At 42.6% G+C, this 25,460-nt stretch overlaps 1 protein-coding gene across 2 annotated transcripts in view; it reads left to right on the top strand.

Annotated features, from left to right (window-relative positions):
• Positions 1–25,460, top strand: part of VSIG10 (V-set and immunoglobulin domain containing 10) — a 33,814-nt gene that overhangs the window by 954 nt on the left and 7,400 nt on the right. For both annotated transcript variants that reach the window (XM_027864519.1, XM_027864510.1), the window contains exons 2-6: positions 4,687–4,977; positions 13,128–13,433; positions 15,432–15,695; positions 21,830–22,123; positions 25,011–25,121. In XM_027864519.1, the coding sequence (XP_027720320.1) occupies positions 4,687–4,977; positions 13,128–13,433; positions 15,432–15,695; positions 21,830–22,123; positions 25,011–25,121 (1,266 nt within the window). The remainder of the gene's footprint in view (positions 1–4,686; positions 4,978–13,127; positions 13,434–15,431; positions 15,696–21,829; positions 22,124–25,010; positions 25,122–25,460) is intronic.

The following is a 25,460-nucleotide window of genomic DNA, read 5'->3' as shown; positions in this document are numbered from 1 at the left end:
TCCTCAGGCTCCTGGCTTAAGTACCCCCCTTTCTGCCCCCACCCCCACGCTTCTGGCCTATATACCCTCATGGACAGGATTCTTCAGGAAGTTTTGTTTAATTCCCGGATTCGGATCAGAGGCCGAAGAGACTTTGGAAGTCAATTAGTCCGATTCCTGGGTTCTCCAGATGAGAGAACTGAGGCCCAAATGTGGGAAGGTGACTTGCCCACTGTCAGGAAGGTAGCCAGTGGCAAAGCCCTACCCTCTGGCTCCAACATCAGTTTCCTTTCCCTTAATCTGAAAGTTTTAAAATAGAATATTTTTCCTCCTGGAGGAAGCCAGAACCAAACCCAACTTTTAATCATACATAATGCATAGAGAGGCAGCTTCCGGGGTGCGGAGGGGGTCGGAGAGAAAAAAAAAAACATAACAGTCTTTTCCCACCACTCCATGTCCTTCCCCTTCCCAGAGTTTAGGAGCCGAAAGGATTTTGGAGGACATCGGTTTATCCTTTGCCAGCCCCAGATTCCCAGACCGTAAAATGGGATGGAAATAGCCCTGCTCTGTAGGCCACAGGTGCTCTAGAGAGGGGAGTTGTCATCTCTTACTCTTCCTTAATGCTCTGAGTTTTACAGAACACTCTGCTAGCTAGCGTGTGACTCTGGGCAAATCACTTCCCCCTTGGCCTCAGTTTCCTCATCTGTTAAATGAGCTGAACTCAATGTCCTCCAAGTTCTCTTGCGTTTCCCAGTCTGTGATCTTATGTTTCTCATGTGCTGCTCTCCCCATTTAAAAAGGAAAACCTTGAATGAGAGGGGAATTGTTTCTAATACAAAGTCACATCACTGGCAAGTGAAGGAGCGTGGATTTGAATCTGGGCCCCTTCTGACTCTTAAGATCATTGCACCAACTGTCTCTTTTTAAAAAATAATAAGAATTAATTCTTTATTTATCTTTAACATTCATTTAAAAAAAACTTGAGTTCTGAAATCTCTCTCCCTCCTACCCCTCCCCCAGCCCACCGAGAAGGCAAGAGGTGTGATATCACGTATACATATCCAGCTGTCTCCTGGTGAGGATGATGACGATCACTCTTGGGGCGTTAGGGGGTTAAAGATAAAGACTGGGACCCAGCAGGCCTGCTCTCCCGGGTTGATAGTGATTCAGAATATTCAATTCAGTTCAACAAGCATTTATTAAGAGACTACTGTATACACTGAAGGGCAACTAGGTGGTGCAATGGATAGAGCACCAGGCCTGAAATCAGGGAAGACTCATCTTCCTGAGTTCAAATCTGGCCTCAGACACTTATTAGCTGTGTGACCTGGGCAAGTCACTCAATCCTGCTTGCCTCAGTTTCCTCATCTGTAAAATGGTATGGAGAGGGAAATGTAAACCACTCCAGTATCTCTGCCAAGAAAACCCCGAATAGGGGTACAGAGAGTTGCTATTTCGAGAGAGCTATCGAGAGCAGAAACATATGTGTGTATATATATTATGTAGATAATAAACACATACCTGTACTTTTAATCCTTTAAAGATATATATTGGGGGCAGCTAGGTAGCGAAGTAGAGCACCAGTCCTGGATTCAGGAGGACCTGAGTTCAAATCTGGCCATAGACATATAACACATACTAGCTGTGTGATCCTGGGAAAGTCACTTAACCTCATTGCCTAACCCTCCCCCCCAAAAGATATACATATTATATTTTATATATATATATATATATACATACACACACATATTTGCAGTACTTTCTATGATGCCCTCTTTAAATGCTAGCTGCTGTTACTGTTATTATTATTATATCTTGGCTCTGATGTTTACTAGCTGCCCAGCTCTGGGTCTCACTTTCCTCTTATAAAACTGACAACAACCCTCACCCTGCCCCTTCTGTGGAGTCATTTTCTGGCCAGTGTTGTGTAAGTGGGAGTTGTGTTTTCTCCCAGGCTCTATCCTCTTTTAACCCCTTCTTCCCAGTCTTCTCAACCAGTAGGGTTGGGAGGGGGCACGTTTCCACGTTGGAAGAATGCATTTTGGATACAAGTCCTAATCCGGGGACTCCTCCCCAGAATCGCCAGCCTGAGTCTTTCTGGTCTGCAGAAAAGTCATAGGGTCATGACCCTAGAGCTGGACGGTACCTTCGAGGCCATCTAGATAGACTTAAGATCTTAGCACTGAAGCTGCAAGGGCCTTAGAGGCCAACTAGCCAAACCTCTTTACAGAGGAAGAAACTGAGGCGCAGAGAGGTTAAATGATTTTTGCCAAGGTTACACATAAAATCATAGATTTAGAGCCAGAAGGGACCTCAGAGCCATCTAGCTCAACCTCCTCATTTGACAAAAGAGGAAACTGAGGCCCAGGAGATTAATGACTCCCCCAAGGTCACACAACTAGAAAGCGGCAGAGCAGGTTGTTGAACTCGGGTCTTCTGACTCCACATCCAGTACAGTTTCCACCATATCACAGATCTCTCCCACCCTGGTCACTTCTGCAGATTTCTTCCTGGTTTTAACTCCAATGTGTCCTACCAATTTAGGAATCCCTCAAGATCACCTGCTAAAGGGTGAAGGGGTTTTCATCTGCTTGGAATTTTTCTACACACCTCTGCCAAACTGATATTCCTGAAACATTGTTCTGACTACGTCCCTGTCATGCTCACTAAACTCCAGTGGCTCCCCAGTGCCACTTTGTAGGATAAAATACAAACTCCTCTGGTTGGCATTTGACGCCCTTCACTATCGGGCTTCAGACTGGTTATTACATTGCTCCCGTCCGTGCTGATGTCTGCCCCAGTCGGCTTGCTTCCTGTCCTGCTCACATGATATTTCATCTCTCCTCTCCATGTCCCTTGTATCTCTGCACAGGCTGTCCCCTCATGCTTGAGATGCACACCCTCTTCATCTCTACCTCTCCAGAATCCCTCACTCCCTTCAAGTCTCAGCTCAAGGACCACTTTGTACGTGAAGTTTTTCCCAATGCCCTGCAGCTGCTAATGTTCTCGCTCACCACCAAAATCATGATGTGTTCATTTTATTGTATCTCCTGGTAGAATTTAAACTGCTTGAGGGCAGAGACTGTTACATTTTTATCTTTGGGATCTCAGCACCCAGCTCCTAGTGCGTGACACATAATTAGCTGGTTGTCTTTCATAACGAAAGAGTGCCAAAATGACATCACTATGTTAGAGTCAAGTTACAGGGTGTTGACTCTGGCTGATCGGACCAATAGGAGCTCAGAAGGCTCGCCACAGGTTGGGCACAAAGAGTCCATCTGAACATCTGGGGTGCTGATGGCTCTAAATTTACACATCTCATGTTTCTTTTGAGCTACTGCAATTCTGCTTCGCTCATAGAGCGCTGCATCTTCTCTAATGAGGGCACACCGTGCCGGGTGGTCCTGTGCCAGTGTCTCCTATGTCTCACAATCTATTTCAAAGTTCTCCAGAGAGACCTTGAGAGTGTCCTTGTATCGCGTCTTCTGACTTCTATGTGAGTGCTTGCCTGGTGTGAGTTCTCCTTAAAATAGTCATTTAGGTAAGCCTATGTCTGGCATTCGAACAACATGGCCAGTCCGTTGGCACTGTGCTCTCTGCAGTAGGGTTTGAAAGCTTAGCAGTTCAGCTCGAGAAAGGACCTTAGTGTCCCATGCTTGTGGAGTGATTGGTGGAGAGAACCCACCGTGATGAGACTAGGATTAAACTGTATTATCTACCATCGAAAGATTCTAATCCTGCTCCTTGATCTGGCTCTTGGATCTGCTGGGGTGAAGGAGCGTAAAACTTCAAGCGTAACACTTATTAAATACCACTAACATACAAGACAAGGCACTGAGTTCTGGGAATACCAAGACAAAATAGTGCTGCCCTAATGGAGTTTCTGTTCCATATTGAGTGATTGAGAAGGAGTCTGGTGTAATGGATAGCACCTGGGCTTGGAGTTGAGAAGACCTGGGTTCCAATCCTACCTTAGTTCTATTACTAGCTTTTTGTGTGCAGAGCCATGATTTCTCCATCTGTAAAATGAGTATGATACAGCTTTCACTCCCCATCCTGTGGGGTTGTGTCCAGAAAGTATTTTGTAAAGCTCAAAGCATTACAGAAATGAGTTAATTTCTGACATGTAATCTAATAAATAAATGCAAGCCAATTTAAAAAGGTGGGGAATGCTCACATCTGGGCAAGGGGTGAGGCCAGGGAATGCTTCACTTAAGTGACATCTGAGGTCAGCCTTAAAGGACACTTAAGTGACATCTGAGGTCAGCCTTAAAAGAAGATAAAGATTCTGAGGTGTGGATTTAAAGAGATAGTACATTCCAGGCTTGGGGGATAGCTCAGAGGATTCCAAAAATTTAATGTTGAATTTGGAGGACAGCTCATTATCCAGTTATATTGGAAGGTTGGAAGTATGTGAAATAAGTCCAGAGAGGTCGTTGAATCCAGCCTGTGGAGGGCTTTGAGTACTAGGCTGGGAAGTTTGTATTTTATCATAGGGAAAAGATGATGAGCTAATTAGCATTGTCATTAGCCTGTGGCTGAAGCTGCTTGTAATGATCTAAAGTGGTGAATCTTTCCATTTTCCCCTTTTAAAATTGCTCATTGGGTGTGGGGGAGAAGTCACAGCCATGAGGATATCTCTAAGACTCAGGTGACTGGCCAGGTATCTCAGAGTGGTGCTAACTGTCTGGTTTCTCTCCATTGCAGAAACCAAAGCTGTATTTATTGGAGAAGAACTAGAGAACATTACCATACCTTGTAGCAATACCTCAGTCTCCAGGGGCCTGGTGAGCTGGTATAGGAACGAGCCTGAGGCTACCTTCCTCCTTTCTTCTGAAACAACCCTTCCATCTGAATCTCACTACTCCCTAGTGAATGCCAGTTCCCTGCATATCACAGGGCTGGGCCTACAGGATGAGGGGAACTACACCTGTCGGGAAGTCCTGAATGAGACCCTGGGAGACCACCTGGAACACAGGGTCCAACTGCTGGTGGCCAGTAAGTAATGAAGATCAATTTCTCTCTAAGCCTATGGATGGTTGGTCTGTGTTTGTTTTAAGTTTGGGGCAAGAAAAGTAGAAAAAAGTAGACAGAAAGCTGTGAAGTATCATCCCCAGAAGTCATGTTTGTCAGTCTTTGACCAACTGTATATCTTTATGAACTTGGTGTGGGACACAAAGGGTGGAGGAGGGTTTATTTGCGTTCAGGAAGTGAAAGTCTAAGAGAACAGAAACTTTGATTATAGCCCTGACCCTGCTGTTACCTGACTGTGTAACTGCTCTGTGACTCAGTTTCCCAGTTTGTAAAATCTTCAGAAGCCGGGCCCTGCTTATCTCATGGGGGCATTATGAGAACAAATGGATATTAAAGTAAGAAGAGCCTTAGGTTTGGAGCCAGAAGACCTGGGCTCTAGTCCCAGCTCTGTCTCTTACTACCAGTGTGACCTTGGGCAGCTCACTTAAGTTTGTGGGCCTTGGTTTCTTCTTTGGGTGAGCCAATGGGTAGGATAGGCATATCAGATCCCTGAGGGCAGGGTCTTTATCTCATGGGCCTCTGAAGCTTAAAAAAATCCATCCCATAATGTGGAGGGGATCATTTTTTCCATTATGGGCTGGACCTAAATAGTTTCTGAAGTCTTCTCTAGTTGATACCTTGTGATTGTTCTATATCACTTCCTTTATTTCTACTTTGTCTCATGGTTGCTATGGCTAAAATATTCATCACTAATGGTCGCCAAGCAACTCACGAACCTCTTCATGCATAGCTATGCTGGTCCTTGGAACATCTGTCCATCACTTGGACATCTGGGGCTCAACTTCCTCCTCCTTGGTAAAATGAAGTAATTGGACCAGATGGCTAGGAAGGCCTCTCCCAGCTCTAAATCCTATGATTATTACTCCCCCTGCCCAGCTCCCTCCTTCCCCCTCCTCAAACCTCCTATTTTGGATAGAAAAAGTCCTCTGGTGTTTAGTAAGGAGGCCAGGTGAGGGCAGAGAAGGAATTTGTAGATTGGGTCTGGGAGCATATGTATGTCCGCGTGTACAGGTTGGGACAGGTTTGTGGGTGTGTCTGTGTTGTGTGCAGGGACTGGTATAGCAAGCTTGGGGAGGGGGCCCTGGGCAGCAAAGGGGAAAAGGAGGGAAGTATGTTCCAAGTATAAATATGCTCTATATATGCTAACTGCTTATGTATTTAGAGAGCAGGCTGGGGTCAGCCCACCAGGGATTTCGCAGAGGTCATAGAATCACAGATTAGAAGGGCCTTCAGAAGCCAAAGAGCCCAATAATAAATTATGAATCCTCTTGACAATATACCAGGGGTGGGGAACCTGTGGCCTCAGGGCCACACGTGGCCTTCTAGGTCCTCAGTGTGGCCTTTTGACTGAGTCCAAGTTTTACAGAACAAATCCTCTTATTAAGGGAATTTGTTCTGTGAAGTTTGGATTCAAAGGGCCCCACCCCTGCCCATCCATTTCTTGAAGACCTCCAGTGAGGGAGAACTCAGCTACCTCCCAAGGCTCCATTTTGCTTTACGATAACTCACACTGTTAGAATGATTTTCCTTATATCGAACCTAAATGCAATTTCCCCTCACCATTCCTTGTTCTACTCTCCAAGGTCAATGTGGCTGTCAAGAACTTTTCTCACTGGGGCAATATGGAGCTAAAAGGAAAACATTGGATGGGATGAAGAAAAATCTCAGGCCATGGCCAAATGAGGTTGTCTTTTATCCAGGGATGGATTCCTTTGTGCCTTGCTAAATCATCTGAAACTGGAAATGATGGCTCCGTTCTGGGCACCACATTTTAGGGAAAATATTGATAAGCACATGCGTGTCCAGAGGGCAGCCAGAATGGGGAAGGGCCCTGTGTCCATTCCACCTGAGAATCAGTCCAAAAAAGGTAGAGTCAGGTGGAAATTGTAAAGAGGCAAATTTGCACTAGACGTCAGGAGAAAATTCCTAGCGTTGAGAACTGGCCCAAAGTAGAACTAAATGTCTTGGGAGATGGGGCCTCTCCCTTACAGAAAGTCTTTAAGCAAGACTATGTGACTGCTTGTTTTGTTATAGGGAAGACTCTTTTTTTTTTCAGGTTTGGGTTGGACAAGATGGCCTCTAAAGAAGGTCTTTCCTTCCCTGAGATTCTGTGATTCTATTCATAATTGACTTATTATGTACTTACTGTGTGCCAAGCACTGTGGTAGGAACAGAGGCTATAAAAAAGAAAGAAAGGAAGAAAGGAAGAAGGAAGGAAGGAAGAGTTCCTGCCCTCGGGCAGCTTCTGTTTACTCTAGCTGTAATTACAGCAAGCAGCAGAGAGGTGATGGCCTACAGTGGGGAATGAAGTATACACTTTCAGACTTGGACAATGAGTTTATTTATTTTGTTTAACTAATTTTTTTTTAATAAAAAAGAGTTCTGTTTTGGGGGTCGGTGAAATGGCATCCATGGGAAACATCAGTGATATTTAAAAAGAAAGGAAAGGAAAGGAAAAGGGAAAGGAAGAAGGAAGAAAAGAAAGGAAAGAAGGAAGAATACAATTAAAAAGGAAAAGTACAAACATCTAAGAGGCAGCATGTCTCTGTGGATAGAGTATTGGCTTTTGGTGGCAGGAAGGCCTGGGTTTAAATATTATTCATGATGCTTACTGAGGTTTTGAGAAGTTAAGTAATTTTATCAGGGACATAGTCTTTAAGACAGGATTAAAACCCAGGTGTCCTCATTTCCATGCCAAGTGGTGAGTCTAGCCCTTGATAAAAAGCTGAGTCAGCTGGGTGGAGAAAATCTTAAGTTGCTTTGTCCTGTCTATGTAAATTGAATGTATTTGCTTAGTGGCTAAATTGCTCTTGTAAACAAAAAAGAGAGACGAGCCGGGGAGCTTCTATCTCTCCCATTTCTCCCATGGCTCGTACAACATGGGAAAAGATGTACCTAAGGAGAATTGACAAAGAGGTTAAAAGTCATCACTGTTTGGATAGGCATTCATTGATTCATTCATTCAGGAAGCATCTATTCAATTCCACAAACATTTGTTATAACTATATGCCCCAAAGAAGACTACAATTAAGCCATATATATATATATATATATATATATGTATGTATATATATATGTATATGTATATATATGTATGTATATATAATATGTATGTATGTATGCATACACATGCACATATATATGCATACATACACATATATGCACACACATAGATATCTATGAACATACACATCTATAAACATAGACATTCAGACACGTATATGTAAGACCATACTATGCTTATTCCTGCTTGTTATCTGTTTCTCTGAAGGTGGATAGCATCTTCCTTCATAAGTCCAAGTCTTTCCATGTTTTTCTAAATCAACCAGCTCATCATTTCCTACACCACAATATTCCAACGCAATCCCATTCTGTTTGAGAGATTGGTGTATGAAAATTTCTTCCTTATTTTCTGCATTCCTTCTATTCTTGGCTGCATAGGTTTTATTTATACAAGAAAATTTTGATTTAAAATAACCAAAATTACCAATTTTATACTTCAGCAATGCTCTCACCTTATAAAATGGTTTAAGGTCTGATACTATAAAATCTGCTTCCTTTACATCTTTTCCCCCCTGGTTTCCTTGAAGTTCCTGACCTTTTGTTCTTCTAAATGAACTTTGTTGTTATTTTTCCTAACTCAGTAAGATAATTTTTTAGTAATTTAATTGGGATGGCATTACGTAGATTAGTTAGGGAAAATTGTCGTTTTTAATTATATTGGCTTTACCTGCCTCTGAACACTAAATATTACTTCAATTATTTAGATCTAAATTTATTTGTATAAAAATGTTTTATGTTTCTATTCATATAGTTGTCTGCTTGTTTCTTTCCCCTTAAAAATGGGCATGATAATAGCACCTACTTTCCAGGATTGTTGTGAGGATCAAACGAGATTTATAAAATGCTTGTACAAGTACCTGGCACAGTACATAACAGGTGCTGAATAAATGTTTACTTCCTTCTTTCCTTCCTTCCTTCCTCTCTCCCTCCCTTCTTCCCTCCTCCCTTTATTTCTTCTCTCCCTCCCTTCCTCTGTTCCTTCTTTCTTTCTTCCCTTCCTTCATTCCTTTCTTCCTCCTTCCCTTCTTTTTCTCCTTCCTTTCTCCTTCCCTTCTTTCCTTCTTCCTTTCCTTCTTTCCCATCTGTTGATTTACACATGACTTTTCAAGGTTTTGAGGGATATAGCTGAGATAACTGTAAATCACAGAATTATTTGGTAACTATGGAGGGATTGTATATTGCTTATTTGGGTCATATCTAACTGAACTGTGGATTTGAGTTTTTTCTTAACTGAGTTAGAGATGGAGCTCTGATTTGAAGCTTTTGAAGCCATAGAAGAGAGATAATATCTCTAGGCGGACACTGCCCCCTGCTGGAGGGCATGGGAGATTCAGCTGCTTTTGGGTGAGTCCACCGAGAGAATGGACTGAAGCCTAGTGGGCTCTGCAACTGCTGGGAGCTCGGTGGAGACAGCAGCTGCCTCTTGTTGCATGAAGAGCTAGCTGAGCTTCTCGCTCTTTAGCACCATCTAGAGGCTGAGAGTGACTGAGGACAGAAACTTACTGCAAGATGCTCTGGAGGCTGATTGGAAACTAAGTAAAGGGTTGGCTTCCCTTTAGTGTTACCCACATCCAAAAAGGGGGAAAACCTCTCATGGGCTTACTTGTGTTGCTTTCTGGCTTGAGAAACAGAGAAACTCCTCAGTGTCTCCAGAATTGTTCAGTTCTCTGGCTTAGGGCAGCTTTTTGTCGCTGAAATAGCCCAACCAAGGGAGTAGACCTGGAAAGCCTTAGACCCCGGACTCAGGGCTGCTGTTTCACTGAAATGGTCTAATGTGACAGTTCTACTAAAAGAGCTTACTACATCAGTGGCCCAAGAGTCACAGAGAAAGGCTTTGTCTAGAAGGAGAAAAGAAAGGCTCAGGGAGAGGAGCAGATTACATGAGATACAGACTGTTCCCTAAAACAGATGATAATGATGATAAAAATAATGATAGTTGGCATTTATATAGTGTGTCAGGCACTGGGCTAAGCACTTTACAAGTATTATCTCAGTTAATCCTCAAAACAATCCTGGGAGGTAGATTATTATCTAGCCTGGGAGACTATTATTATCCTCATTTTACAGTTGAGGAAACTGAGGCAAACAGTGACTTGCTCAGGTCCACACAGCTAGGAAGTATCTGAACTCCAGACTTAGTGCTCTAGGCACCGCACCTACCTAGACTGTTAGACCTCCAGGTCTGCAGTCCAGATTTGTGAGTTGCTCTGGGCAAATGTGTTTCTCTACATATGTACTTCACTGTTAAATGCTTGCCCACTCTCTATCACATACTCTGTATATTGGTGGGATCACAATCCAGGTTTTTGTCACATTGATTATTCCTGCTTTTGATGAATAAATGTTAGGCTAATTTTGATTGGTTGCTTTTACCTTCTTAGTAAATGTTTCATATTTATGAATGCATGGTGTCATAAGTAACTGATTTGTTGAAAATGGTAAGCATATAGGTGGGGGCTTCATAGAATAGAAGGAATATATCTCTCCCTAACCCCAGGACCCTGAGAGTGAGTTGTAATAGCATGGCAGTCATGTCCAACTTAATCTTCCTGGGAAAACTCCTCAGACTTGCTAGCATGAATGTAGTTTGGGGTGAATGAGATAGAGAATCATTGGGTGCCATGTTGGATACCACACCTAGGGGCTACACTGGTTAGCACCATGCCCAGACTATACCATGTTAAGTCTAGGTAATGGCTAATGGGCTAGTCTGACCAGATTGTAGGGTATGTGAAGGGGAGTGATGGCAAATGTGAATAGAATGGGAGGAGAGAACTTGATTGTGGAAGGTTTTAAGTGTGGGATTGTAGAGGTTGAATTTTATCCTAAAGGCAGTAGGGAACCATTGAAATTTCTTGAGTGGAAGAGGGTCACAGCGATACTCTAAGAGCCCTGTGTTAGGAAGATGATTTTGTTAGAAGATGGATTGGAAGGAGCACTTGCAATGTGCATAGGGTTTAGAGTGATACAAAGATGAATGAGACAGGGCTCCTGCCTTCCGGGAGCTTACTGTTCAGCAGGAGATTTAAGGCTCGTACCCAGATGGCTCTAACACAAGGTAAGGGAGTCATAACATTTGTGTTGAATGCTATCAAGAGTTTAGAGTTGGGAGATTCTAAACTCCAGCTAGGGAATCAGAGAATACTAATTAATCACACAGAGGTTAACATTTATATAGTACTTTAAGGTTTGCCAAAGTCCTTACATTTATCATTTCACTTAATCTTCACAACAACCCTGGGAAGTAAGTGCTACTATAATCCCCATTTTATAGATGAAGAAACTGAGACTTAGAGAGGTGAAGTTGTTTGTTCAGGTTCATAGAACTAGTAAGTTTCTGAAGAAAAATTCAAACTCAGATCTTTCTGACTCCAAAGTCCAGTGCTCTGTTCCCTCTGTCAAATTTCACGCTATTATATATCACATGGGAACATAGAATTTCGAGCTAGAAAAGGCATCTGAGCCCATCAGGGGTAGTTTGTCATAGTGGCCTCTTAATGATTAGAGAAATTAGTATGATTAGAAATTCATCCCTTTGGAGTGTAATATACCTTCAAAGGATTTGAGACTGTGCTACATGGGGAACACTTTGTATTTATTTACTTCTCTCCGTCCGTGTCGATCATTCCTAGTAAAATGTAAGCTCCACGAGGACAGGTCCTGTTTTGTTTTGATCTTTTGTCTTTTTATCCCAAGTACTCAGAGTACTGCCTAGAACATAATAGGTGTCCGATGAATGCTGTTGAGTTGAATTAGGTCCTGGTCTGCTATTTTAGGGAAATTTAAACTGAGACGTTTCCTCACACTCAATTTAAGCTGGTCTTTTTTTTTTTTTTCCAAGGCAGTTGGGGTTAAGTGACTTGCCCACGGTCACACGCTAGTAAGTGTCAAGTGTTTGGTTTGAGGTCAGATTTGAACTCAGCTCCTCCTGACTTTAGGGCCGGTGCTTTATCCACTGCACCACATAGCTGCCCCTACACTGGTCTTTTTTAGGTTTTAATCTTTTCAGTGTGTTCCAGTTAGTCAGCCAGTAAACATGTAAGTGCTGAGAGAAAGAATTATTTCTTCTTGTATTAATAATTAATAATTGAATCAGGATCAAGGTTTTTCCTCTTTTCTACTTCCTCATCCAGAAATCAACCAGTGTGGAAAATCTCTCTCAAAGACTTACCCAGACCAAAGATCTAATAAAAAACAGTAAAAGAAATTCTAAGTTTAGGCTAGTGGATGAAGTCCTGCTTATTGTGTTTACTCAGACAGGTCTGGGAAAATGGAGATTCTCCCTTTTGTCAGACTAGTGATATGGAAATTGTCAAGTTTCTTTGACTAAGACTTGAGTGATCCAAGTCACATCCCCAAGACCCTCATTAGAATGAGAATCTCATTATAATATTCATTCTCTCATTACTTGTTGACCAATCAGAGTTGATTGCCACCCTCAGGAACACCTTTCAAGGGCATATGTACTGTGAGCCTACCACCATCAGGGATCTTTGACATTCAAGAGTGCCACCGACTTTTTATTAAAATGCTAGCATTATTAACAAAATGACTCCCCAGAAATGATTTCTCTAGAACTTTTTAAACATCACAGTGCCTACTATATGTTAGGCACTGGGGTAAGTGCTGGGGATACAAAGAAAGGTAAAAGATAGTCCCTGTCGTCAAGGACAGGAGCTTACAGTCTAATGGGCAGCATGGTATAGTGGATAGAGAGCCAACCTCAGAGACAGGAAGACCTGTGTTCAAGCCTTGCTTCTTACATTCTGGCTGTGTCACCCTGAGTAAGTCTCTGTGCCTTAAGAAACTCTTGAAAACTATAAACTGCAGAAATGGGGTCAATCTGAATTGGTGGAGGGTGTTTTCTTACCAGGGAATCTTCTAAACTAGAGAAATCCAACTTCTAGTCTCTCTCCATAGATTTTAGAATAAGGGGACTTTGGAATTAGGAGACAACTATATCACCTTTGGGGGGGGGATTTGTTTGTTAGAGCTATGGAGGAGTCATCTTTTGAACATTTTTTTCTCCCTCCTTGTCACCTTCATTCCAGGTGGCCCCACCCAGATCGACATCAACATCTCTCCGACTGGAATCCACCCAAATGGTTCCCTCTTTGTCGCCAGGGGCTCCCAGGTGACCTTCAACTGCAGCAGCAGCTCCTACCCACCGGCCGTGGTGGAGTGGTCCTTCCAGCAGTCAGGGTCCAGCAGTGAGCCCTTTGGGGTCAACAATGAGACCTTCAGCTACTTTGTGCTCCACAACATGTCGCCCACACTTCAGGGGAATTACACGTGTTTGGCCACAAACACGCTCAGCAAGAGAGTTCAGAAAGAGACCTCTGAGCTCCTGGTGTATTGTACGTAAGAAGTCTTTGCTCCTGCCTGTTGCTGGGACCACACTTAATCTGGAATGCCCACAGGCTCATTCATCCATCCCCTGTGGTCTTCCATGCCCCTGTATCGTCATGCTTACACATATAGTCACAGATTTAGAACTGGAGAGGAGCTTAGAGACCATTAAGCCCATCTGCCTCAATTTACAGATAAAGAAAGTGAGGCAAAGAGAGGTTAAGTGACTTGCCCAGGATCATACAGCTAGTAAGTATCTGAGACAGGGTTTGAACTGACATCTTCATGACTCCAGGTCTAGTGCTTTATCCACTGAGCTACCTTGTCATTCGTTGCTTTCCCTTAAAAAAAATGGTATTTTCTTTTGTTTTTACACCCATCCTTTGCCCTTAATCTCCCTCCTAGCCTTTTCTAGCGAAGAATAACATTTAAGCAAAACCAATCAACACATAGACCAAGTCTGGCAGGTAATACCCCATTCCGTATCCAAGGTCCTCCACCTCTACTGAGAGGAGAGAGATGTGGTTCATTTTACACTTCTCCAGGATGGAGATTCTTTATTACAGTTCATCAGAGTTTTATGGACTTTTTATCATTTATATTATTGGCACTGTATATATTGTTCACCTTGTTCTGCTTTCTTTATTCTCCATCAGTTCATACAAATCTTCTCATGTTTCTCCAAATTCCTCCAAATATTCACTATGTCTCCTAGTACAATACTATTCCATTATGTTTATATGCTTTACACGTAGCATGAGAGGAGACAGCATGGTGAAGGAATGTAGTGGTATCAAACACAAATAGAAAGGAACTTGGAAAACCACAAATTAACGTTCTCTATGTTAACCTGTCAGTACCAGACTATAATTTGCAAAACAGTTGACATAACTGCTTTGAGAATTCCTTATACCAATGAAATTATAGGTTCGACCCAAAAGAAAAATACAGCATGGTATAGCAGAGTCAGAAAGGCCTGGGTTCAAGTCCTGCCTCTGACACAGGCTGTGTGACTCTGGAAAATCTACTTAACCTCTCTGTGCCCCCAGATAAGTCTAACTCTGTAAGCTACAGAAACTTTGCAGTCTGCATTATGGAGAGAGTTTTCATAGCAGAAACTTCCCACACTAGATGAAATCACAGGCCTGGACAAAAAAAATTAAAGAGTACTAAAATCAGTACTAAAATCTAGGCATACATCAGTTGTGTGGGGCTAAAACATAGCACTATAATGATCATCAAGGGGAAATAGACCTTGGATTAAAAATTTGATGTTGAAAGGACAAAATGTGACAGAAACCACAAAATGTGAGATTGAGATAGGACAAAATTTGATGTTGAAAGGACAAAATATGAGATTGAGATAGAGAGGACGAAATGTGACAAAAATCACAAAATGAGAGGTTGAAATATAGAGGACAAAAACCATCCACAGAAGGGAAAATCTGCATATATAAAGAGAAACATTGACCATACTTCTTAGGAATTGATACTTATCCTTTTGCTGAAGGAGAGAGGAAAGTTTTGTGATAAATGGAAAAAATATAGCTTGCCAACTTGCAGAGCTAACTAGGGCAGGGTGATCTGGGCACATGCCCAGGGTGCTGAATTTTGAGAGTGCTGAATGTATCTCTAGGCCTCCAGCAGCATGGGAATAACAGAAGTTAGATGTTACAAAAATGATGAGTTAAAATAGAAAACAGAGGGTGGGCTGGGGTGAGCTCTTCCCTTATCCCACCCTGCTCTATCTGCCCCCACAACTGAGTATATGCTTTGAGTCTCTTGCCCCAGGCCCAAAAATCCACACTTAGTTACATTTCTGCCCATTCCCTTTACTTATGAGAAAAAAAAAATGGAGATTTTTTTGTTTTTTTGGAGATGTCTGAGGTTTCAGCTATATCAAGATAACTGGCTTCCGCTGATCTTTTTGCTGTCTCAGCCCTGTCATGTTAACAGATGGCTTGGTGCCCAAAGGAGCCAGCTAGAGGTGTCCTTGTGCTTCACAGATCCACCTTGGTCAGCCCCGCAGTGCTGGGCAGAGACGGCCGCCATGGGGTCCATGCTACAGCTCATCTGCCGATGGTCTGGCGGGTATCCAGATCCCGTCTTCCTGTGGACAGAAGAGCCAGGAAACTTGATCTTGGGCAATTCAAGCTTGGGTGTAGAGACACTCAATCGGTCCCAGTTGTCTGACGGCAAGAAGTTCAAGTGTATCGGGAATCATATCGTGGGGTCGGGAATGACGGGAGCCAACTGTGTGGTCCAGATAAGTGAGTCACCTGTGGAAGAGGGGTTGCTATTCCTTCATAAGCTGTCTGGGAAATAAGGAGTGTTTGGGGGCTTCTCCTCTCTCGTCTCCTGTCTTTCCTTCTGTTGAATTTTGCAAACATTTAATCAGGTGTGTTGGTTCTATCTGTGTGTCTAGTGAGCTCTAAAAACTTCCATTTTGACCATTTGTCAGCCTGTTTCCTAAAGGTACAGCCGGGAAAAGGCCCGCATGTTGGAAAATGCCAAGCACTAAAGAAAGAAGGTCCTTCTTTTTCCGTGCACCTATAGAATACACACAGTCTTCATTTCTGACTTTTAAAATCCTTCTCTTTAAAAAAAAAATTGTATTGATGTCTTTCTTTTTACATCACTACATTTCCTGAGCCCTCTTTTGTTGCAAAGAAAAAGTTAAGTAAAATTAACAGAAAGTGACTGATTCTGAGAGCAGAGGCCATTCAGATATTATATCCCTATAGCCCACTCTTTACTGGAAGGAAGGAAAGGAATAAGCATTTTTATAGGGCCTACTGTGCACCAAGCATTGTATAAGTATTATCTCATTTCATCTTCACAGCAACCCCATAAGGTAGGTATTGTTATTATTCCCATTCTGCAGTTGAGGGAACTGAGATAGATAGAGGTTTGGCAGCTTACCTGGAGCCACACAGCCATCAGGTGTCTAAGGCTGGATTTGAATACAGGTCTTTCTGATGCCAGGTCCAGCCTCTATCCCCTGGGCCACCTAGATGCCTCAGAAGTTTATTTCTCTCTTTGTTCTCTGGTACTAAAATTGGTCATTGAAAATAATCCAAGTAATACCAGAGGGTACTCTAGTACTAGGGTTGTTACATGGCACCATAATGCATAGAGCACCAGGCCTAGAGTCAGGAACACTCATCTTCCTGAACTCAAATCTGACCGCAGACAGCTGTGTGACCCTGGGCAAGTCACTTAATTCCTATTGCCCCAATTTCCTCATCTATAAAATGAGCTGGAGAAGGAAATGGCAAATCACTCCAGTATCTTTGCCAAGAAAACCCCAAATGGGGTCATGAAGAGTCTGACATGACTGAGTTGTCTAAACACTCTGATGCTAAAATTGGTCATTGCAAATGATAGCACCCTTATAGTGTTGTTTTATTTATATTATTATCATCACTGTATACATTATTTTCTTTAGTCTGCTTTCTTCACCCTGAATCAGTTTATAAAAGTCTTCTCATGCTTCTCTGAATTCATCACAGCTGTAGTTTCTTACAGTGTAAAAACATTGTTACATTCATACTCTGCAGTTTGTTCAGCTGCCCACAATTGATGAGCCCCCATTTTATTTCCTGTTTCTTGCTATCATAAAGTGCTGCTCTGGATATTTTTGTATATTTCCTTCTGTCTATGACCTCTTTGGGATATGTGCTTAGTAGTCAATTTCCTGAGTCCTCACCTTTTTTTAGGTCTCATTCAGTTGCCACTTGTTTCATAAGAACTTCCCTGATCCCTCCAGCCAAAGCCTTTTTTCCCTTCTCTTGGAGTCAGTATCATAGATTTAAAGCCAGAAGGGAGGCCATTGAGTCTAGCTTTCTCATTTTACAAACAGGAAAACTGAGGTCCAGAAAGGTTAAGTGCCCAGGGTCACGTAGCTATTAAAGGTCGAGGTGGTATTTGAACCCAGGTCTTCCTGACTCCAAATTTAGTGCCCTTTATCTGGATCTTCCTTTGTTCTAGTTTATCTTATATCAATCTGTACATGTTGTCTACTCCACCTCCTCCCCATGAGGACAGGGGACTCTTCCATTTTGTCTTTGTATCCCTAATACTTCAACAGTTGTCTTGACTTTTATTCCAGCCACTGGACGTCGATGACTGTGGAAGAGAGAGGGAGGTTGACAGCTTTGTACAACTCTGCCTCACTTAAGTTGAGATATAACCTCGTGATGTCATTGATCCTTTTTGAAATGAAGGAGAAACAACAACAACTTAGTGGTGTGCTTTGTACATAAAAAGCATTTAATGTGTGTTGAACAGGGGAACTGGAGGCTCCCTGAGAAAGGTTGCAAAGGCAAGAGATTCATGAGCAAATCCAGTTTTGGGGGATTCCATGTTGTAGACTTGGATTAGAGAGATAGGTTTATACCCTCCCTCATCACTGCCCTCCCCATACTCAGAAAAAGCATACGGCTGACCCTTGGCAAAATTCTCCAGTAGATAAAGCCACCTCCCTTGTTCCCTGTGCCTTAACCCAGGGCTCCCATTCCTTCCACTGACTGTTGCCTGCTTCTGTCAAGGTAAATAATAACAATAGTGGCTAAAATCTCTATAAGGGAGTTCTGGTGAGATGGATCAAAACCATCAGAACCAGAAAGACCTGGATTCAAATCCCACTTCTGACATATATTGGCTGTGTGACCCTTGGCAAGTCCCTGAACTTCTTAGGGCTCTAGAGCAGTGGTGGCAAAGTCAAATAGAAGCATATATCCCTTCTGGCAACATAGTGATTCAGAAAACCACAAACCAATATTAACTATGTTTTATTATATTTTTATTTATTTTGTTAAATATTTCCCAATTACACTTTAGTCTAGTTCAGTGTGATGGAGTCTGACATTTCTGCTTTAGACAGCCCTCTGAGGGGCAGAGAAGGTGCTGACCTGCATTGGTATGGGGAACTTCCTAATGTGGGCGTTCCCCATATCAATAAAATTACAGGTCTAGGCCCTACCCCTAACATTTATGTAGCAAGTTAAGGTTTGCGAAACACCTTATACAGATCATCTCATTTGATCCTTACAACCACCCTGTGAAATGGGTACTAATATTATTCCAGAGGGAGGAAGCCAGTTTATTATTTTTTAAAATTTTTCTTAAGGACCTACAATATACATAATGTGCTGGACATTGAGGAATATGAAAATAAAAACAAAATGGTCCCTACCCTCAAAGAGCTTACATCCTACTGGGAGAATACAATATTTATTTATTCAACAAACATTTGTTAAGCACGAACAAAAATGAAATAGCTCCTACCCTCAAGGAGTTTACATTCCATTGAAGATAAGCACCATGTATATAGATTAGTACATGCAAAATGTATCTTCTATGATACAAGTATCTTCTTAGGGAGTGGACACAAGCAATCGGGGTGGGAATTAGGATATTCTGGGTGACATAGAGAGATGCTTATTAGCTTTGTAAACTTGGGCAAGGCACTGAACCTCTGTCTGCCTCAGTTTTTTTTTCCTCTTTAAAATGGGGATAATAATGGCACCCACCTCCCAAGATTATTGTGAGGATCAAATGAAATAATATTTATAAAGGTTGTATAAACCTTCAAGTGCTATATAAATACTAATTGTTGTTGTTATTACTATTACTGGGCAGCTAGGTGGCGCCATAGTGCACAGAGTGCAGGGCTTGGAGTGAGGAAGACTTTTCTTCCTAGGTTCAAATCCAGCCTCAGACATTTCCTAGCTGTGTGACCCTGGGCAAGTCACTTCACCCTGTTTGCCTCAGTTTCCTCATCTGTAAAATGGTAAATGATAAAATGTAAAATGGTAAAAAGGAAACGGTAAACTACTCCAAAATCTTTTTCAAGAAAACCCCAAATGGTGTCACAAAGAGTCGGACACAGCTGAATAACAAACTACTATTATTATTGTAAAGTAGATATATTTGAACTGATCCTTGAATGAATTAAGGATTCTATACTCAGATAAATAAATGTAAATTATTTGAGAGAGAGCGAGAGCATGCACTGGGGGAGGGAAGGAGAACAAAGAGGGCTTCAAGGCAGGGTAGTGAGACCTGTTCTGTGTTTAGAATAAAGATAAGGATTGCAAGAGGCTGAAACCATTCAAAGCAGAGAGCATAGCATAAGCAAATACTTGGAGATGGGAAATGGGTTGCTGAGTTTGGGGAACAATGAGTAGGCTAATTTGGCTAGAATGAAGAGTGCATGAAGGAGAATTCTATGTACAGCAGGAATGGTTCTCTTGGAGAATCTTAAAAGCCAAGCTTGATAACTAATTAATGTGTAGAGAGCCAGGTCTTTGAGTTTATAAACCTGAATGCCTGCAAGGATTCTGGTGCCCTCGATACAGCTAGGGACAGTTGGAAGACGGGCTGGTTTGGAGGTAAAAGATGATGAGTTCTTAAGTTTGAGATGCTACTAGGACATTGGGGTGGAGGTGTCCAGCAGGCAGCTGATGGTCCCAGCTTGTATTTCAGGAGAGAGATGGGGTTTGGATACAACAATATGGGGGTCATCTTCATAAAGGTGATCATTAAACACATGGGTGGAAATGAGATCATCAAGGAAGAAAGAGTAGAAAGAGAAGAGGGCCTAGCCTGAAGGAATACTCATGCTTAAGAAGATCATAGAATCGTAGATTTAGGGCTGGAAGGGGCTTTTTATTGGTTTTTGAGTCATTTCAGTTGTGTTCAGTACTTCGTGACCTCATTTGGGGTTTTCTTGGCAGAGATGTTGGAGTGGTTTGCCATTTCCTTTTCTGGCTCATTTTACAGATGAGGAAACTGAGGCAAACAGGGTGAAGCAACTTGCCCAGGGTCACACAGCTAGTAAGTTTCTGAGGCTGGATTTGAACTCAGTAAGATGAGTCTTCCTGACTTCAAGCCCCACACTGTGTGCTATGGCACCCCCTAGTAGCCCCCAAAGGACATTAGAAGTCATCTACTCCAGCCTCATCTTTTACAGATGAAGTTAAGTGCCTAAGCATAGTGAGTGTCTGGATCAGGATTTGCACCCAGGTCTGCCTGACTCCAAGTCTATTGTACTACCCACAATATCTTTCTCAGCAATGGATAATGAACCAGCAAATGGCTGGCTCTGAAAAGAAGCAGTCATAGAGATGGGGAGAACAAAGAAAGAACAGTGTCCCAGAATCCAAGGGAAGAGAGAACATCTCAGAGGACAATGTAAGAAGAAGCTGCCAAACTGTTAGGGAGGATGAGAAATCAATTGCCAAAGGAATGAATTTCTAACTTTCAAACTCTCTGGCTCTTGGAAATGGAGAGAGATTTGGGGCAGAGAGGTCTTTCCCAGGGCCTCTCAAAGCAGACAAATGGTTGATCGAAGAAGGTTATATTTGAAAGCGATCCCCCCCCCCCCCAGGCAATGGGATGAAGTGACTTGCCCAGGGTCACACAGCTAGTAACTGTCAAGTGTCTGAAGCCAGATTTGAACTGAGGTCTTCCTGAATACAGGGCTGGTGCTCTATCCACTGCACCATCTAGCTGCCCCCTCTATCCACTGTGCCATCTAGCTGTCCCTGAAAGAGATTTTAAAGATCGTTTAATCTATGCACGAGGAAATTCAAGTTAGATGACTTCCCTAAATACAACTAGCTGGTAGTCACTGCCAAGAATTCGAACCCAGGTTCTGCCACTGCAAATCCAATGTTCTTTCCATATCATTGGTAGAATCAGAGAATTTGAGAATTAAAAGGGTCCTTAGGTCACCCAGCTTCTGCTTGATGATGTCCAAAGAGGGGGATCCACCCTCTCCAGAGGCAGGCCCTTCCGCTTTGAGACAGCTCTAATTGTTAGAAAGTCTAAATTGACGTCTTTAAAACTACCAAGTTTAGGGGTAGTTAGGTGGTACAAAGAATAGAGCCCTGGCCTTGGAGTCAGGAATACCTGAGTTCAAATCTAGCCTCAGACACTTCCTAGCTGTGTGACCTTGGGCAAGTCACTGAACCCCAATTACCTAAAAAAAAAAAAGTACCAAATTTGGTAGATCAAAGCCAAATTTTGGAGAGCATTAAAAGCCCGGCTAAGGAGTGAATTTTTTAATCTAGTGGTTTGGGGTCATCTGCTATTTACTCCCCAAATCCTAGTGAAGTGATTCTTAGCAGCAGTGAGGTACAATGTTGGATTGGAATCTGAACCTGGGTTCAAAGCTTTGACACTTTCTGTGTAACTTTGGGAAATTTACCTAACCTCCCTGGGCCTGTTTCCTACTCTGTAAAATGAATGGGGTTGAACTAGACGGTCTCTTGGGTATCACCCAGCTCTGTGATCCCATAAAGAAGAGGTTTTGCTGGAATTTCCCCTGGAATTTCAAGCTAGGTTCAAGCTTGGGTGTATAAGCATCTCTCTTTGTCTCCTTCTTCATGACCACCAGATGGGCCCACCCTTCAGTCCGAGCCAATGAAGACCTGCTTCCTGGGAGGCAATGTGACCCTCACCTGCGAGGTGTCTGGAGCCAACCCTGCAGCCAAGATCTCCTGGCTGCGGAATCTCAGCCAGTCAGGGGAGGAGATCCTGCCCAGTCCACATTACCTGATAATGCACAAGGACTCAGTCTCCACCCTCACCATCCTCAACTGTTCCCAGGGGGTGGATGAAGGCTACTATGTCTGCAGGGCAGAGAACCCAGTGCGGGTGAGAGAGGTGGACATCTGGCTGACTGTGAAAAGTGAGTCTGACCCAGCTGTCTCCCAAGAACTGTATGGCAGGGGGAGGGGAGAAGATTGTCCAGCCTTAGAATGGACAGGAGAGAGATGCTTTGGTGATGCTTTCTCCACAGCAGATAGACCATAGTCATCATAACTTTAAAGATGAAAGGGACCTCAAAGGTCATCTAGACACTAATCACCCCCTCAAAAAATTCTTTTTACAGAAAAGGAAACTGAGGACCAGAAAGGTGATTTCTTTAACCTATAGTTAGTGACAGAGTTAGGATTCAAACTCAGCTCCTCTGACTCCCTAGTCAGTGTTCTTTCCATCATACCACCTGCCTCATCATTGCCAAACAGCTGAAGGCAGTTGCTTCATTCAGGAAGCCTGGGGAGGTGAGGACAGATTCTCAGGGATACCAGAGCTGTTGTTCAAACCAATATAATTTATTCATTTAACAAGAATTCCTTGAGCGCCATAGTTGGTGCCAGGCACTGAGCTAAGTGCTGTGACTAGAAAGATAATCAACAAACATTTATAAAATGCCTACTATGTGCCAGGCACAGAGCTAGGTGCTAGAGGTACAAAGATAATCAATAAGCATTTTTCATTGCCTGCTCTGTGCTAGGTGCTAGAGATATGATGACAATCAATTCACAGGTAGTTACTGAAGTCTACTGGGTGCTGGGCATACAAAGACAAACGAGCATTTATTAAGCACCTACTGTGTGCTGGGGATATTAAGACAACCAATCAGCAAGCATTTATTTAGTACTTAATTAGATAGAGCGCTAGGCCTGGAGTCAGGAAGACTGGATTTCAAATCTGGCCTCAGACATCTACCAGCTGTATGACCCTGGGCAAGTCACTACACTTCTGTTTACCTCAGACTATAAAATGAGGGATAACAATAGCACCTATCACCCTGGGTTGCTATGAGGATTAAATGAGTTAATAATTGTAAAGCACTTAGTATAGTGCCTGGTACATAGTAAGTGCTGTGTAAATGTTAATTATGATTATTATTCTGTTATTATTATTCTGTTCTGGGCAGGTGTGCTAGGGGTGCAAAGACAACTAATCGGTAATCATTTATTAAATAAATGCCTACTGTGTCCTGGGGATACAAAGATAAACAATGAACCGTCATTTATTCAATGCTTACTGTGTGCTGGGTTTACAAAGAAAACCAATCAATCATCATTTTTTAAAATGTCTACTGTGTGCTGGGTTTACAAAGACAGCCAATCAGCCATCATTTTTTATTTTTTTATTTTTTGACATTTTTTTTTAAGTTTTTAGGTAATTGGGGTTAAGTGACTTGCCCAGGGTCACACAGCTAGTAAGTGTCAAGTGTTTGGTCTGAGGCCAAATTTGAACTCAGGTTCTCCTGACTTCAGGGCCAGTGCTCTATCCATTGAACCACCTAGCTGCTCCTAACCATCATTTTTTAAATACCTACTGTGTGCTGGGGATGCAAAGACAACCAACCAATCATCATTTATTAAATGTCTACTTGGTACCAGGCACTGAGTTAGGTGTTGATGGTATAGACCAAAACACAATGCCTTCCCACAGAGAGCTTATATTCTAAGCTCTTACATGTGCATAGTGCTTTCATGTGTTTTTTTATCTCATGCCTTATCTTTATGCCTTTTGTTTTATGTCACATTTATTTTCAACCCTATCTTATTATCCAGCACCCTCCCCTACCCATTGAGCTATTCCTTATAATGAAGATTAAAAAAGAAAAGGAGTGGCGATGGGGGAGCATTTCAGCAAGGAACCCACCCACCAGCCATGTGTGGCGTCCCACACCCTTAGTTCCATATTATGGCAGTGAAGGGATAGAGGTGAGCTAGGTCTCCCCAAATGCTAGTGTTTTTTTCTCTCAGATTGCTTTCCATTCTTCTGTCTTCAGTATATGTCTAGTTCACATGTTGTCTCCTTTACTCAAGTTGTTGCTTGTTGGGAACCATATGAACCATGTACTTGGTCTTTATAAATTCCACAATTCTAGATAATTCCATTGGCATCTTTCGTTTCTTAAAAATGACTAGAGATTCCTATTCTGATGAGATTTTGGTGGGGAATGAATTGTAGGTCTCCCTAGCACTTAGCACAGTCCCTGGCATATAGTAGGCATTTAATAAATGCTTATTGACTGACTGACATGTTCCACAGGGGACTGTTTTTTGGCTTACCTATCTGTAGCTTCCACCCTTATCACAGTGCTTGGTCCGTTCTTCCGGTCCTATTCCAATCACTTCCCTATGAGGCACATGGGATGTTAGCGGTCTATTGTCTGAGGACCTGCCTAGCCAAGGACTTGGCTCCCCACCGGACCACCCCAGATGATGCATTTTTTGGTTGCAGCAACCTTCGAAGACTGGCTCTTACATTCAGGAGGAGCCATGATCTGTTTTGGTAGAAGGAATTTCCCACATCCCATTATCCACCAGGGATGACAGATCCTTGAAGTACTACAATGAGAGTCAGTTTGAACACATTGGATTATCTCCATTTTTATGGATGAGGAAACCGAGACACCTTGCCCAAAGACGTCAGTCTGTGACTCAGTAAGAAATAGAAGCTGGTCAGGCCAGGGGGTGGTGAAATGACTCTTCAGTCATGTATGTGAGTGCTAGAAATAATCGCCCACATTTATTTAGCACTTTACAAATATTATCTCCTTTGATCCTCATAACAAATATCTGCTATTATGATCCCCATTGCACAGATGAGCTGTAAAACGAAGACTCACAAAGAATAAGTGACTTACCCAGGGTCACACAGCTAATGTGTCTGAGGTAGGATTTTAACTCGGGTCTTCCTGACTCCTCATTCAACACCGGCCCCACCTCGTTACCTAAAAACCATGCTTTGTGTGTGTTTTTTCTCTCCAGAACCTTTGAACATCGGGGGCATCGTGGGAGCAGTTGTGATCTTGCTTCTGTTGGGAATGGGGACAGTCTCAGGTTTTATATTGTATTACAGTCCAAATATCTGCCTGAAAGGTAAGAACTACTTAGTATTCTCCAGAGTATCCCCAAAGGAAGCCTAGAGAAGAAATTCCCTTCCCTTTTCCCAGCCTAAATCCTGCCTTTACAGGCTTCTCCTTTGAGGCCAAAACATGCGATTTTGCCCAGCCTCCACATTGCCTCCCCTACTTTCCAAATGGGCACTCAAGTCCAGAGCTTGATTGATTGGAGCATTTTCTCATGTGCGTACTTGTGAAAATGTCCTATTTATTAAGAACTTGTTGTAATCTCAAATAAATGACAATAAATACTAATCTCTCTCCTCTCTCTCTCTCTCTCTCTCTCTCTCTCTCTCTCTCTCTCTCTCTCTCTCTC

The sequence above is a fragment of the Vombatus ursinus genome, unplaced genomic scaffold (genome assembly GCF_900497805.2).
Source record: "Vombatus ursinus unplaced genomic scaffold, bare-nosed wombat genome assembly UNPS02001287.1, whole genome shotgun sequence".
Classification (NCBI taxonomy): Eukaryota; Metazoa; Chordata; class Mammalia; order Diprotodontia; family Vombatidae; genus Vombatus; species Vombatus ursinus.
The sequence above is the reverse complement of the archived record's forward strand: the minus strand, read 5'-3'. Positions and strand labels throughout refer to the sequence as shown.